The 17,374-nt window shown below is 42.9% G+C and overlaps 1 protein-coding gene across 2 annotated transcripts in view; it reads right to left on the reverse strand.

The window, feature by feature from the left end:
- The window catches only part of LOC101477230 (septin-7), a 70,237-nt gene extending 53,073 nt beyond the window's left edge, over positions 1 to 17,164 (reverse strand). Inside the window, exons 1-2 of one of the 2 annotated variants that reach the window (XM_004566135.5) lie at positions 16,850 to 17,164; positions 9,794 to 9,890 (exon numbers count right to left, since the gene is read on the reverse strand). In XM_004566135.5, the coding sequence (XP_004566192.1) occupies positions 9,794 to 9,890; positions 16,850 to 16,888 (136 nt within the window). In that variant the 5' untranslated portion in view covers positions 16,889 to 17,164. Of the gene's footprint in view, positions 1 to 9,793; positions 9,894 to 16,849 lie in introns of both variants that reach the window. The other variant, XM_004566134.5, reaches the window with a different exon arrangement.
- Between the last annotated feature and the right edge of the window lie 210 nt (positions 17,165 to 17,374).

A 17,374-nucleotide genomic window follows, 5' to 3' on the forward strand; every position in this document is an offset into this window, starting at 1 on the left:
TTATACTCTCAGGTAGGATGGCCTGCTTTGGTAAGTCGGAGGAACTCTCATTTATACAGTTTTATATATAAGGCGATACTTGGGTTGCTGCCTTCTTATATATGTTCCCTGCTTGTAATGAAACATGCTGGTCGGTATTCTCTTCGTCCGCATGGTTACTTGTTGCTTTCTGTTCCATTTGCCCGAACTGAACTTGGTAAAAGAGCTTTTGTCCATTTAGCACCCTCGGCCTGGAACAAACTGCAGAAGGAATGGAAAATGACTGAATTCATTTCATTAAGTGATTTTAAATCTAAACTACGAATCCTTGAGGCCAAGTCCATAACATGCAACTGTTTCAATTAGATTGATTGTCATTTTAACTGACTTTTTATTTTATTTGAATTTTATTGAATTTTATTTTTATTTTATTTGTATTCTTTCACTTATTGTTGCATGTGTGTTGTTGCTGCCTGTGTTTGAGTAATTTCTGTAACTGTGAGACATCTGCTGCTGCCTATCTTGGCCAGGTCTCCCTTGAAAAAGAGGTTTTTAATCTCAATGGGATCTTCCTGGTTAAATAAAGGTTAATAAATAAATAAATAAATAAATAACTCCAGCTTTGTGTCTTTTTCCATTCTAGCTAAAGTTCGGGACAAACTGCATCTCTTCTCAGCTCAATACGAAACGTGTAATATTTTCTCTGAATGAGGGACCATTCCATTTTTAAGGAGCCGTTGGCAACTCTACTAACCTTATGAATAAAATAAAGTTCACTATCAGTAACATCATAGCACCCACCCAGCTGTATAAAAACTCTGTCAAGCTGGCTAGAACGCAGTATGAGTTATTGCAACTGACAGTAAAAAGTCAGCACAATGAAAATAAACTCCACCTAAACTTAGTTTGTATCTGACCCAGATAGACTGCAGGTCATGACTTCTTACCTGAAGTTCAGTTCACCTGACACTCGGACTGGTGGCCGCCTCGGGGCTCTCCTCCTGCCTCCCCTTCCCTCATCCACCTGCTGGCCTCTGTGGAAGCCCCGCCATAGCCACCACAAAACAACGGAGTTATTTCTACACATCGACCTGCATCTGGCCAATCCACCACCTCTCATTGTTCATGCCATTACAAAAAAAATAAAAAAATAAGTCACCAGGCATATGCCCGATGGCCAGTCCAGCTATGTTAACCTGCAACCAAATCTGCAGCTCCATACAGCAATGTTACGACTTAGATTACATCTTATAACTCATAACTCGTATGTTAGCTGCCCTCAGTAGCATACTGTCTGAAATATTCCACGGCTGCAATAATTCTTTAAGTGTTGTTTTTTTCCTTGGTATTCTAATTTCACCTTAGTTTACTAAACTCAACAAACTTAATATTACTTACCGGGACATTTATTCTGTCCTCATTTTCTTTCACCGAAAAATTGTTTCCTGCAGTGCCGTCTTTCGTGCTTCGCTCTCCTACCTTTGCTAACCTGATGCACATAGCGCAGAAGCCGATGCTGCATTCACTTACACTCGGATATCTGAGCGTCACCGTGAAAACATAATCGGACATTTGATATTTGATTGAATTTTATTGTTTTGCCTTTGGGGTGGCACCTGGGGTGGCCAGTCTGGTTGGGGGGGTGGCCTGTGCCCCCCCAGGCCACCCCGCTGGACACGCCATTGCTGCCGCCATTGTTGACAACTGCGCTGGGCTGCGCTATGAATTCTGGGACACAGCTTCTTCTTCTTCGGGGTTTAACGGCAGCTGGCATCCTTGTACATGCAGTGCTGCCATCTTCTGTTTCAGTCCGTTATTACACTCTTAAATCCTACTACTCATTCCTGCGTCCTTTGTGATCTTACAAAGCTTCAAACGATGCGTCGACTATTAAATTAGTCGTCGACGATTTTAATAGTCGACATAATCGTGACTAGTCGACTAATCGTGGCAGCCCTAACTACAAATACAGACATCCTGTATAAGAAGGGCCAGAGTCGACTCCACCTGCTGAGGAGACTGAGGTCCTTCGGAGTCTGCAGGACTCTGTTAAGGACATTCTATGACACTGTGGTAGCATCTGCCCTTTTCTATGCAGTGGCCTGCTGGGGGAGTGGCTGCACGGACAGGGACAGGAGCAGGATTGACAAACTGGTGCGGAGGTCTAGCTCCGTGCTGGGATGTCCCCTGGAGTCTGTGGAGGTGGTTGGCGAGAGGAGGATGTTAGTAAAGCTGACATCCATCACGAACAACCCACATCACCCACTGCACGAGTATGTGAGTGGGCTGAGCAGCTCCTTTAGTCAGAGACTGAAACACCCTCGCTGCAGGAAGGAGCGCTTTCGCAGATCATTCATCCCAACAGCAGTTAGACTCTATAACTCCTCAATCACGATGTCATAAGTCACTGGACACTGAACATCCACGGTCACCACTTCATGCATAATGGACCTTCCATGTGTACGGACATGTGCAGGTATATGTGTATGTATATGTATACTAGGGGTGCAACGATATTCGTATCGATGTTGAACCGTTCGATACAGTGCTTTCGGTTCGGTACGCATATGTATCGAACAATACAACATTTGTAATTTATTTTATCAACTTTCCTTCTGACGATGCTGTCTGTGTTGAGCGCTCAGTGAATCTGCGTTCGACTACTCCGCCTAGGCTGCACTGTCGAGCGCAGATCCACTGAGCGCTCAACACAGACAGCATCATCAGAAGGAAGAGCGCAGGGCAAGCTAGCGAGACAGAAGTTAAGCTCTCCTTGCAACATGGCAAATTGAACCTCCCCCACCCTCATTCAGATCTGGCGTTTAGAATTATTTTGGTTTTCATGTGACGTATGACCCTGAAGGTAAGCCTTGGACAAAAGTAAAACAGTATGTTGGATGTGCCACGCAATGCTTAATTACATGGGTGGGAACTAGTGTGTTAGCGCAGTTAGCTCGTTAACGTGTTGGCCGTCTAGCCTAAGGTCATTTCAACGAGATTAACCTGAAAGCACTAGTGGGAACACAACGAATATGACTGCACATTTACATGATCCTAGTGCAAAGACAAGCGGAAGCAGACAAAAACGACAAGCATGCATGCTACAAACTTTACCCGAGTCATTTAGACAGCCGTTAGCACATGATTCTCCTTATGGGGACCTGATATGTTTAATATGCTGCTAAGAATATAGCCCAGAAGAAGCGTATAGTATAGCTTTTATTTTGGAAAGAGCCATTTCTCTGTAATAAACTCTCTTTTCCAAAGATGAGTGATTCCTCAATCAGATACAGGGCTCGCAATATCGCTAGCCCGACGTCCCGGGGCTAGCGATTTTTTCCAGCCGGGCTACCAAAATCTATCTCTGCCCTGCCCGTCGGCCTATTGTAGGAAGGAAAAATATATGTCAATGCTTTTGCATTCTTTTGGAAATGTAGCTGGGTAATTATGTCATTGGCATCGATGAGCCACTGTCAATATGTGACATATTGAAATCGCGTTTGAATTTGTGCTTGTTTTTTTGCTTTCACTTTGCAATCGTGCGAACTGTGTATAGAGAGCGACAGCACCGATTGGCGAGTGATGATAATTTGCGCACCAATTCCTCTGACATCGTCTTATCAATCGTTAGCTTACTATGCAAACATGACGAGTGAAATCTCCCGCAGCTTAAACATGTGAGAGGATGCAGAGAAACGCTGAGCTTATGCGAGTGCGTGTGTAAAAGCAGCAGGATATACATTTTAGTTCTGCTGAGCCAAATAAGACAGGTCAGGGTGAAGAAGTGACAGCCAAATAAAAGCTTACCACAAAACGGAAAAGTTATGACAAATCAGACTATAAGGCAAAAAGAAAGTGCAGCTTTATGGTTTCATGGACAAAAGAATTTCTGTGGCTGCAATATGACGAGCTATATAACCAGGGCTGCACATAAGTGGTCCGCAGGTGCGCATTCGCTGTCAAAATAAAAAACACGCACAAGGGTTAGGGTTAAATTTAAAAACTGTACTTTTGAGTTAAAATATATATTTATAATTTTAATAAATGACAAATTAAAAGGCATGAACATTTTTTTGTATCGAAAAAATATCGAACCGTGACACCAAAGTATCGAACCGAACCGTGAATTTTGTGTATCGTTGCACCCCTAAATGTATACATATGTATATTTAGTGTGTACATGTGTGTGTACATGTCTATACATAGGAATAGTAGTGGTACAATAGTTATGTCAAGCTATATATTTTATGTCTTCCATATTTCCAACCATATCCATAATCACATACTGTGTATGCTACCATTGTATATAGTGTATTATCTTACTTTTTTTCATCGATTGTACTTATTTGTATTTTTGTATTTCCTTCTGATGTCTGTACCTGAGCTGAGGTGACGCAAAAATTTCCCTGTTGTGGGATCAATAAAGTCTTATCTTATCAAAAATTGCAAGTAACAAATATCTGTTAACCTGGGTAAGGTTATTTTAACCCCTCTCTCCTATGATCTGTGGGGGGGGGGGGGGGGGGGGGGAAACAGAAAAAAGACTCAAGGTGAAACAGAGCAGAGGAGAGATTTATTTTTCCTTTATTCCCCAAATAAATAAAATAAAAACCGAATTTCATTAAAAAAAAAAAAAAAAAAAAAAAAAAAAAATCTCTGTCAGTGCACCCCAGGCTACAATGTAGCTTGCCATCACCCGTGTGTGAATGTGTGTGTGAATGGGTGGATGACAGGTTGTGTAAAGCGCTTTGGGGTCCTTAGGGACTAGAAAAGCGCTATACAAATACAGGCCATTTACCATTTAATAGATTAAGAGTGTAATATTTACTTAAAATTCTTTTTGGGGGGGGGTTTCATTTTTGTTTCTAAGGTCAAGCCTTAACAATAAGCTCAAGTGTTTGCTTGCACTACTGGAATCTGAGCAAGTGAGCTGCAGGCATCAGCCCAGTCGTCTAATATTTCACCATCTGTCTTTCCAAAAGTGCGGCAGAACAATGCAGGGCCTCAGAGGCCAGCTGAGCTTTCACACTTCGTGACAATGCCAAGTACAGCAGAACTGAAGCCAACCTTTAGTCTCAGACTGTAGCTCCAGTTGGCTGCTCGTCAAGTCAAAACATAATCAGCTCTTCTGTCTCTCTTTCTAACACTGGTATTTCCTTTTTTTCCCCTCTGCAACTTCTCCATTAAAATACATTGTTCTGTGATCGTGACTTTTATGAGCCTCATATTTGGTCGAGTCCGCATTTTATGATGCAGACGCAAATGTTTAACCTACTGCTCTGGAAATCTGTTCAGGGTAACAGTAGAAGTAAACGCCTAACATGACTATGTTAACAGATATAACAACAGAAGCTGCAAAAAGTGTTGAAACTGCATGAGCCAACCTCAATTACAAGTGGCCCTGCATATTTAATTGGTACTTTTAACCCGTTAAGCTCTTTATCTGGGTAGACAGAAACACACTAGTTACTGTTTCAGCAACACTATGGATTAATCCAGAGTCTCAGCAGGTCCTTCCTGTCACATTTTTTTTCTCCAGTGCGTGTATGCAGTACCATACCAAAAACCTCCCTGTGATAAGATTCTTCGCCTTCAGAGCCTCGTCCCCAAAACCAACAAGTATTCGTGTGTAACTGAATCCTAATTAGCCAGTATTAATAAGATGTATTTTTTTTCTTTTTTGTGTGTTTTCTTTTTAAGATTTCAAAAATGATAATTATGATGCAATTTTTTACCAGTAACCCTGATAAATCGGGTAAAACATGATGTACTAGAATTTGTGATCAGTGTCTTTGCACTCTGTGCTGTTTAAATAAAACAAGCGTTTTCAGACAACAGTGTGATGAATACAGGAACAGACTGCAGCTGAGAAACTTTCCACTGAACTTTCTCTTTAAAACGTGCTCGCTAGTTATGTGTGAAATTTATATGCTGCTGCATGCTAAGAAATCTGAGACGCGACGGAGGGGCCCGCGTGTGAGAAACCCTGAAACAGGATGGTGCTGATTGTGGATCTTTGTGGCCCTCTCCCAAACTGTCACTCGACTGCTCCTCCACAGTGGCTGTTTACTAAACAGGAAACTAAAACCCCCAGACTGAGACAATAATGAGTGGACGCCTCTTTGCGTTAATGTCTCTCTCCATTCACTGAACAGCTCGGGGTCACCACAGGCTACAGAGTTAGATTTATGACCTCTTAAAACATTTTAAAAGTTGTTCAGTTTAAGACAAAAACAAAGAATATTTCTAAAGCACAACAAGAAATATTTTTCCCCAAAAGTCAAATCAGTAGCAAAACAGAGCAACAGCGATTGGTTACCAATATTGACTTGCTTTTAGTTACTATGAGTTAGAAATGAGTCCATTCTTCAGTCTGCTAAAGACGATTCCTTTTCAGGAAGCCACTAAGAGCGTTTCCCAAAATTTTGGAATTTTTCCTTTAAGATCGACTCATATTGTAAGTTTCATTTCCCTGTTGTGGCCAAATAAGGAAGTTTGGCTACACAGAGCTAAGCACTAACGTCAGATGGTATTATTTACTTTAGGGTTAGAGATGGGGTAATAAAGCTGGAGAACGCAGAGAGACAAACTAACACTCCTGACAAAGAAGTATGCAAAACAAGAGAAACTGAAGCACACAGATAAGGCATGTGGATGTTTTTTTGAAGACTGGCAGTGATGAGAAACATGATTATTCTGCACTGTTGTTGTGCTGTTGCACGTTATTATATTCTAGTGTCCTGTTGCTGTATATACACAGTATATTGTATCTGAGAATCAGTATAAAGATAGAAAAGAATCAGCAACAAAACACCTACAGCCAGACAGATGTGTAGCTAAGTTATAGTAGCCGGCAAACTAGACACACGGCTATTACAGTAGAAACAAATCTGAATCTTTGTGTTGTGCCATTATATGCCCGAGTTAGGATTGTACTGGCTGGTGAAAAAAAACTTGGTGAAAAAGTGACCTTTTACATATTTAGCATTATGTGAAAAATACATAGCAAAATGTGTGACAGCTGAACAAACATGGAGGACATATTTACAACAACAACAAAAGTCGTATCTGTTACAATCAAAATAACCGTGGACCACCTTCTGCTTCAGATCTATATAGACAATCCAAGCCATTGTTCCACCACTCCCCTGTCCACTTCCCCTGCTCTGTAATGCAGTTAGCCACATTTTTCACCAGACATCCTGCAGCTTACTTTCCAAATGAAGTCATCCAAAACACACTGATGTGTCATTGTGCGTCCTGGCCAGAGGAACGTGAGAAAACCCTTGTGGGAAACTGTGGAAATCCATCTTTTACTAAGGTGACAGACACACTTTCTTCATCACTGAACAACACCTCGAAGCCACATCTTGCAGGAGCTTTCCTCTCCTCAGGAACTCTCTCTGCAGGAGGGGGAGATACAGGAGAGGTGGAGGAAGATCTCAGCCTGGGCGTTTACTGTCTTATGTAGTCTGGAAGATGAGTGGATGGTGGGGTGGGTGCAGTTTTCTCTGTGGTGGGGTTGGGTGGACTGTCCCGGGCTCTGTGGGGCCGGGGGGCGCTGCTGCACTGGGCCCCGGTCTGGATGGGCCTGGGCCCTTTCCCTGGCGGGTCGCGGAGTATGGGAGTGCCTACTGGGGTCAGCGGGGGAGCTGGCCCCAGGGAGGGGTTACCTGCCCCTCCCTTCCTTCCCTCCCCATCTCCAGCTGCCTCCCTCTTCCCGCTCCACCACAACCACCCACACATGCAGGGCCTTGAAGTAGGGGTATGTCACCAGGGTGCAGAGGAGGCTACCCCCCCCCCTCCCCCCTCTGGCTGCCTCTGCCTCAATTTTATCCCACAACTTAGACATTCACATTATTCACACTCTCATTACACATACATATAGGATCTTGGGGGTGGGCACAATCACGGAGTCCAAATTACCATCAGGGTGTACACCTCACCCCTGGCGTCGTTGCCCACCTCTCAATTTTAAATACACGTAGACATTGAGGGCTAGCAGGAGGGACTATGCGCTTACCTGCTGCTCTCTGGCAGGTAGCTCCATGCCCTCCTGGGTTTTAATTGCACCTTAGAACACACATGCATCAACACTACAATGAGCGGGTGGAGGGAGGTTTGGAGTCTTCTCCCACCCCCGTTCTCTGCGGCCTGCTGGAGCGGGAGGGCTAGGAGGAGATGGCCGTCTGACTGCGGTCTGGGGTGTGGGGCCTCCCTGCTGCTACGGAGTCGGGGCGGTCTGCCTCTCCCCACCGCAGGGAAAAGGGTAACACCACCTGGGTCTGGGTGCAGTTCCCCCCTCCAGGGGCAAGGGTACCTAGACCCGGTTTGTAGAGTACGCTTGGGGAGTGTGATCGTGTGTACAGCGTCTCTTTATGTCTGTCTCCACGTTGGTTGAGTGTGGAGTAAGTGCATATGAGAGCATGAGGGTGGGAATGGATGTTTGTGTCTGTGTGTGCCTGTATTTCTGTGTCTATATGTCAGGTTGGGTATCAGACGCCACCTCTCTGGGGACATCTCAGGCCCTCCAAGGTTTGGAGGCCTATCTCCACCCACCACCACTTCCCCTGCCAGTGGCGGACTCCCTCAGGTGTCGGTGCGTTGGTGGTTCTTTGTGTCTGGGGATGGGCATCCAGGTACACACCGGCTCACTCCTTGGCGGCTGCTTATCGGGGCCTGGAGCCTGGGGCTCGCTCGGGCCACTTCAGAGGTGGGGTGCCCCCGGCCTCTCGGCCTGGGGCTCGGTCACTCAGGCACAGCTGGGGGCCGGCGGAGCTCATGGGCGCGTCACTGCAACTCCCCCTGGCTTCTGCTCCGCGGCTGCTGAGTGAGCCCTCATCTGGGACTCTCCTCAGCTCTTACTGGGACAGTGGCGCGGCTGCCCCTTTGTTGGTCTTCCATGGTCTCTTGTGTTCTGGGGGCCTCTGGATGTCTAGAGTTTTGATCTCCTCCATACCCGCTTCACACCCCGGAGGACGGGGCTGTGGCCCCCCCACACTCCCTAGCAGATCGTTACATGGAGAAACCTTTGGAATACAAGCGCGCTGATCCACACAGGTGTGCACACGGGTGTTCACTGCTCGTAGACCCAAATTACACCTTTCTTGGCTGCTACTTCGAAGCACATCTGTCCTGCGTGCTGCACAACAACATTGAATATTTAGTATTTACTGCTGTTTACACTTAGCTAGATTAATGCGATGGTGTTGTGTTTAGTATGTTGCTTTGTTTTTTTTGCTTGTTTTCTATTCTTCTCTCAACAGGTGATCCAGGAGATTTTTATTTTTTTTCTCCCCCCCTTTCTCACTGTCCCTCTCCCCTTCTGTTTTTCCTTTCCTTCCTCTTTCTTTCTCCCTTTCCTATCCCTCACTCATGTCTGTCCCGTCTGTAACATCTGAAAATAAAATATAAGAAATAATAAAAACAAAGATCGACCAAATGGACCAATACGGCAATGCCACGATGATTCATTTGGCAAAGTAAATCCATTGGGTATCCTTGTTGGTCTTCAGACAACAATTCTGATGGCTAAAGAACCAAATGGGACAGGCAAAAAAAACAACAAAAAAAAAAAAAACAACAACACCTCGAAGCCTTTAACTGCCTTTTAAACTGTCAACTCTTCATCCTGAGCAGCTGAATGTGACATGTATGGGATGCCACACATGTTTTACTGTCTTTGAACCTGTGCTGATGACTCATGCATGCAGCAATGAAAAACACACAGCAGTGGCAGGTGTACACACAATAGAAGCAAACATGCACATGAGTGTCCTCACTTACAGTCAAGGTGTTGATGTTTCCAACTTACCTACAACCATTAATGTGAACTCAAACCCTCTTTTGACAGACTTCCGATACACCTGGTTGGGGAGGTTGGCAAAGCCCACGTAGCCCTCTAGGTTCCGCTGCTGAAACAAAAAACACACATTCTGTCAAAGAGATCAACAGCATGAATCAATAACACACTCAGACTCTTAAACACGCATCAGAATAAATATATGTTTAGAATAGCTGGAGCTTTATGCACTTGTTAAGACAAACAGCTGGATTTGGACACACAAGGTGACACAAATCTTGCTTTTGTAAACCTGTTACTAGAATTTTCCTGTGCTACAGTGGCAGAGCCTCTAAGAGATGAAGTACAGCTGGGTTCAATACATAAAGACTGTTATAAGAGAAATAACAGGTTTTCTCTTCGATGGAAAGAGGAAGTCGAGTCAATTCTGTCAAAGTCCATGAAAAATGAAAGTGGAAAACACCAATACACGAGGCCAATCATTTCCTCAATAAACACAAGAACACACAAACAAAGAGAATGAAGACAAGCAAAGGAAGAAGGTCCTACGTGAATAGTGTCCATCATGTCCCGCATGAAAGACCGGTCGTACTGAAGGCAGGCTGGATCACTGATCTCCCTCTACCTCTCCGTATCTCCCAGCCTGCTGTCAAAATAAAACCCCGCCCTCCAAACACATCGATTGCTGACCTCTGAGGCTGCCAGGCGTGGCACTGATGGAAAGTGCAGCACTGAGAGGTCTGCTGGGGGTTAAAAACCACCCACAGCTAAAGTCAGCAGCCCTTTCTCCATTCCATAAACACTTTAACCATTTTTAGAAAAGTGTCAAAATTTGTGCGTTTCTCTTTCTGGAACCATTTGGAAAATTAGCCCACTGAATTTTCAAAATGGACTGCATCATTGCCAGTGTAGGAAACAGCTATTTTTATTGCAGAAATTTAACCACTCGATCAATTTCAGATGTTTTGCTCCTGAATTTCTTGTTTTTGACTTAACTAGTCAGTAACTAGTGTCAACTGTCCCAGCTGACTCTTGGTAAAAGGCAGAGAACGCCTCAGAAAGACTGAAACAGAGAGTGATAACCATTTCCTGCCACATCTACTTTTGAATCAACTGTTGACCTCAGAGTGACGCTCTTCTTTAAGCCCCTCCAACCCAGAACCAGACACCACCATTATAATTACATTTGCTAACTTTAGTATCTACAGTGATATCATGCACTCTGACATTCAAGCTGTCATATATTGAAAGAGTTGTTCCATCCAATCTACTTCTTTTCCACATTAGATGTGAAGAAGATTCAAACAACAACTTGCTGCAAATCCTGAGCTACAGGTTTTAACAGCAAGGGCGTTTGTAGTAGAATCACCTATTGTATCGATTTCAAAATCCTAGGTGAGTTCCTTCTTGAGTTATCGCAATCACAGGATTTTCCGAAATCTTGACCTCTGGCTTTGAGGTCGCTGAGATTCAAACTTGTCCGAGAATTTTAGTACATACACCTATGGTATACATTTGAAGCTCATTCCTTCTTTCTCAAGTAATCACATTCACAAACTTGGGTGTAAACATTGCCCACCCACCCAACGACAACACTCAATTAACCAGAAAGTGCCACAAACCCAGCCAGAAGATCTGTGAGCTAAAACAAAAATTTCAACTTACATCAGTCCCAAATTATTTAGAGACAAAATTTAGATATGGTACAGGAAAAAAAGCTTCTTTGTGACTGCAGTCAAATGATTCATACCATGTTGATTTCAGCTTTTTTTAGTACATTTACTAACATTTTTAGTGCTTGTGTCCATTTATGAAAAACTCCTCTGGAGTATTAAGTTATCTGCTGCAAACCCTTAAATTTACAAACCCTTGAAAATTTACAAAAATTAATTTGATGACATATTTGAAGTGCAACAGTTTTATGTTAAACTCTTTTATGTTAAGTTTTATGTTAAGTCACTGCAAAGGCTAGATGATTTGTCACAAAATGGACGCCTCCATTCCACAAGCAAAACAATGTGCCTGGAGTTTCATGTTTTTAAAATGCTGGACAAACACTATAATAAATTGTATTAATGGTAAGTATAAATGGTCTGATTCTTACATAGTGCTCTTCTACTCTCCCGGAGTACTCAAAGCGTTCTATACAACATGCTGGCTGTAGCTATATTTTTACATTTATAACTACAAAAATGACACACATCAGGTTCCTGTTCCTCGGGGAAACTTCCTGCCACGGATCTAACCTGATATTAACACGGTACAAGCCTTAGATCTGTGATATTCAGAAAACTAAGTTACACACCACCATCAACAGTGGATATTAACAGCTCACAGACAGCAGCAAAAGAAAAAAAAAGAAAAAAAAAAGGAAGCAATCTATGCAAATAATCAATACTAGGGATGAACACAGGTCGACAGCAGGCTTAACTACTCTGAACTTGCCTGAAGCACTTTCCAGTGTTTCCATGCCTGAGTCACACAGACGCTAGTAGAGTGTGTGTTACATACGCAGCATTGATCTTCACAGCACCAAACAGAGAAAAACACATCTGAGCCACATGGCCTGAGTAAAGCTGTGTGAAAAAGAAGAAGCATGGAACGCTGATCTCATGCGCTATAGTCATCCACGAGTGCAAATTCATGCAAGCATGACGATATAAAGATATAGAGAAGCAAGAAAGGAATGATGAAGGACAACAGCAAAAGACACATCAGTGTGGTACTTTAATCCACTCGTTTGACTCTCTCGTTCTCCAAATATACAGTGGATATCTCTGTGCAAAGTGCTCCAGGGTATCACTCTGTGCTACAGTGACAAGAGGGCAGCCAGTAATATCCACTTCCAGTTCATAATTCAAAAGGGCTGCTTTAGAATACAAAGAAGAATAGACGTATATAAACCGTGTATACACTGTTTATGAAAGATGGATGTTATTACGAGGATGTCAGCAGCCGGTTCTGGAATACATATTCTGAAGCTAATATTAGCAAGCTACATCTATAAACTGCATGGATGAAAAGCACTTACATCCATACTTGTTAATTAGCACTAACAGACTAATTACACTAAATACTACCATTTTAACTTTGGGAGAAGTGAAGCACAAACTTCTTGGAGTGTCTGTTCCTCACAGAAAGCCATGTTTGTCACATAATTAGAAAGAAAAGCAAACTCAAAACACCAATAGCAGAAACAGTGGACAGCTTAACAGAGGTGACACCTAACAGTCATATCCGTTTTTGCAAAAACACTTCTGGTCCTATAAAAGTCTATACAGCCTCTGACCTCTGAAAAAAAGAATTCACCCCTCACTCATCACATCTGGTTTCAGAACCAGGAAGCTTCATAAGGAGATTTGTGTCCATATTTTACAATCTTTCATGTTTGATCTTATATTTATCTCTTTTTAGTATGCCATGCTTAAGTGTACCTGCTGTTAGCAGGAGGGACAACGCAGCATGGAGGAACTTGAGAGTAAAAGGCCTGTAGTTTTGTGTAGCTTTTCTTATTAACTCACATGAACAACAAAGTGTAGTCAAGCAAGCTGATTGAAAGGGTCAGACTGCCTTCACTAGGGCAGGGCGATATGACCAAAAATATTTATCACGATATACATTTGAAAATTTGCAATAACGATATAACTGACAATATAATTGACACGAGACAAAATACTTTACAACTCCACAACTTTATTAGTGCAAAAAACCCCATCAATGTATTTTCACTTAAACAAGCAGCTGTTTTTTTATGTGCATTAAACTTATATAAAAATGTAACAGTGCAAATTCCTTGCTAACAGTTTAACCAAAAGGCATTTCCAGTGGAAATTGGCCGACATATCCTCAGCATAACCATGTATAATATCCACAAAACTTAAGAGGTTATACACACACAATACGGTAACATTATGTTGAAGCACAGTACGTATCACTCCGCGAGGCTCCTGCCTACGATAGCCGTAATGCTCCGACAATCCATCAAGCGGTGCGGCTTCGTAGCTTAGCAAAGTCGCAGTAAAACATTTGAGATTTTCGAGCGCCATGTACATAAAATCGTTTCGAGGTCAGTAAACACAACCAGAGTTCATACATAAGGCACACGGGATTATAAGGGCACTGTCAAGTTTCAGAAAAATCAAAGGATTGATTTTAAGTGTGCCGTACTTTCCAAACAACACGGTAAAAACGACGGCCTGCTAGCATGCGCTACGAAAAATAGTGCTTTGTTGTGTATCTGACGGACGAGAGCCAAACCAGTTCCACACCACTGAAGTTGCAGCATTTTTACAAACCAATTCTGGTTCATCAGTTTCATTTAACGATCCACTTTCGCCCTTCTCATTCTGCGTGGCCGCCATGTGCGTATGTAAACAAAGGCACTACGCATGCGTGTTTTACCCATATTCTATCGCGATATTTCATTTTCCTATCGTTGCCCAAAATTACTATTACTATTACCGCGAACGGTATGATATAGCCCAGCCCTAGCCTTCACCCTCTATTCCACTTCATCACTGTGGTTATGTTCAGTCTATGGTCTGATTTAGAATCTAGATCCTACAACGTAACCTACATAAGTGGCCAACGTCATTGCCGGCATTTATGCTGATGCATCATGTGTTAAGTACTGTGTAGTTGTGTCCCGATGTTTTATTTACGTTGCCAGCAGACAGAAACAAATAAAATGCTGGGACTTCCCCCTCCAGGGTCCCCACTCTTGTAGCCATTTTTCTTTTTCCCCTGGGGGCACTTCACAGTATGCTCCCTCACATCCATTAGGGATAGTTTCAGTAACCTACCTCCAGACATATGCGAGTACTCCTGCTGACGCTATAATTATTATTTCTTCTTCCAGGGAGGTACGTCAGGCTATGGCAACTGTTTAAGAAGGTTCCTCAGTTAAGTGGAAGATTTCACTCTGAAGTGTAAACCAGCAGAAACATTTGCTAGCAAACTTTAATCACACTTACAGTAACATAATGAGATCAACTTGATTTTTAATAATTCACATCACCTGACTCTTAGAGCTCCATTGCACACCTGATGTGTTTGTGTGTGATGGGATGCACTCACAGTGAGAATAGAGAAAGGAGAGCCTAGCATGTCCATAAGTATTAGCTGTATACAGATAAAGATTCTCACGCTGTGCTAAAATTAAACAAATGCAGGAAAAACAGGTGATTCTGATTTTAGTTTATTTATTAGTTATAATAAATCCACATTCAGTAAATTTATATTCTTGGATGTCTTCGGTTCATTTTATTTTTACAAAGATAGGAAAACAATGTTCCCTCGTGGTGAGGTATACAGCTCACTAATTTAACACTAGCTCTGAATTAGAACTCAGTATCAGCTCATACCCAAAACCAAGGCATCTCTACTGCATCAGACAAGTAAAAAAGTTGGGTAAGTGTATCTCTGTTATTACCTTGCTTGAATGAAGCATAACAGGGCTGCTGCCAAAGTGTGTGGCTGCCTGCCAGATGAGAGTAAGTTCCAGCTGCTGCCCACACCCAAATCTGCCACTGGTTACATAAGATACCACCTATGATGGTTGATCTGTTTCCATGTAGCTCACACAGCACACTGCAGTGGATCTTTAACTATATGGAAGCATGTATTAGTGAAAACCAGTCAGCATTTAGCTCACAAAAAAAGTGTGAGTGGGTGGTTAGCGGAGAGTCTGTGGATCAGATGGGACACTACATGAATAAAATAGTATGCATGCACTATCATACATCACATTTCCGCATAATATTCACATTGGTGTAACAGCTGCAGTGTGGCTATTTCTGACGAGAAAGTGACTAACTGAGCAACAGGCAAGGGACTGTAAAGAAGGAAGTAATGGGGGATGAGAGAGGAAGGCTAGTCAGTCCATACCATTCATACTACCCCATCCCCCAGTCTAACCCAGTGGTGATAGTAGCTGCTTGGTTCACTGACATCATCTGTGATGCCAAGTCCACCCCCTCATGCATGCAGCAGCTGATGCTGTGGCCCTCTCACTGCCTCCTCAGCTGTTTTCAACTTCAATATTAATGCATTGTGTGCTAAATAATGCATCGCTTAAACGTTGAATCATATGAGCACAGTGAATGTATGTTTTCTTTGATTATTTTTTAGCACCGTGCACACTTTTATGCCTGGGGGAGTCACTGCCAATCACCTCGTACTGGATTACAGAAACAGATGCGGCAGAAATACAATGTGTGCTGTGTTGTGTGGTGAGCAGGGACTCATTGCTAAATCTAAGTGTCAGTTTAAAATGCCCTGAACAAAGCCAACAACATGCAAATAAAGAGGACTGAAAGGGCCACAGCCCCACTGACCCGAGGGTCAGGGCCACTGTGCCAAAGCTGTTGTTAAGAATATTAAAAAGTGATATTTCTTTAAGGGACTCTAGCATGGAAAAGCAAACCGATCTGAGTCTCACAGTCGCAGCGTTTAAAAATTAGACAAGTAACTCTGTGTAAATACTCCTAAAAGAAACCCCACTAAGCCCATCTCTTTGTGCACACAGCGATAATTGACACCAGACCACGTACCCCCCGATACGTGCTGCTCTGTTATGGGAGCTCTCAAGCCAGGCTCTGTTCAAAACAGTGACATTTTATAAGCAACACCATAATTGCGCTGTCCAAAAGGTAAATTGACACAGAATCCACCTCCACATATTAAAACAAATTAAAGTCATTGTTCGTCATTCAAACATCGCTTCATTTATAAAACGAGGCTACACAGGAGGAATGAGGCGTGATTCGCTTTAAAATGATGCCATATAGTGAAGTACTTATTATAGGGTCAATCAAATTTAACGCCGGAGTGTTCACCACATTATATTCATATCGCAGGAGATGAAAATTACGTCTTAGTCAAAGGCTGGTATTTGTAAAAATCCGAACCACCCTAAAACGGAACATTTTTTTAACGGAGCCTGGTCTGCAATCCTCCAAGTCAATACCAGCGGAGCCAGAAACCCACGGTAACGGTTGAGGAGTTTATTATAATAAGTTTATTTGGCGGAAAAAGCCACAGACGTGTTGTGAAGAGTGGTGTACTTACAGCGATGCTGGGAACCGCGGTTTCTGGTCGCTCGATCATCGTGAAGCCGAACTGTTACCACCCAGCCTTCAACGGACACTCACCGAGGCATAAACCGACAAACGTCCGAGAGGGTAACGAAACAACGAGATGCTCACGGCCTTCTCACTAAATAGCCGTCTTTTGGTTCAAGAAAAAAATAGCAGTGCGTCTAAAAATGAATGAATGCGGTTACAGTAGATATGGCCGCTGACGGACACAACGGATGGGAGCACGGTGAAGCGAAAACGCTCCAACGGTCGCTTTTCCACAGGCGGAACACCAACGGGATTTATGCAAGGCCACATCCGGTTGGGAATTTCAGAATAAGACGAGGAGCGCGCCTATACCGTGTATGGCGCTCGTGTGTTTTTGGATTTTATTTAAAAAAAGTATCCGCTAATCGGCTTGTTAGTTTAGATACTTTTTAACAACTATATCAACAATAAAAAGACAAGCATTATTTGAACATCACTAGCACTGTCACAGATAAAAACACAACAAATA

Source organism: Maylandia zebra, linkage group LG7 (genome assembly GCF_041146795.1).
Source record: "Maylandia zebra isolate NMK-2024a linkage group LG7, Mzebra_GT3a, whole genome shotgun sequence".
NCBI lineage: Eukaryota > Metazoa > Chordata > Actinopteri > Cichliformes > Cichlidae > Maylandia > Maylandia zebra.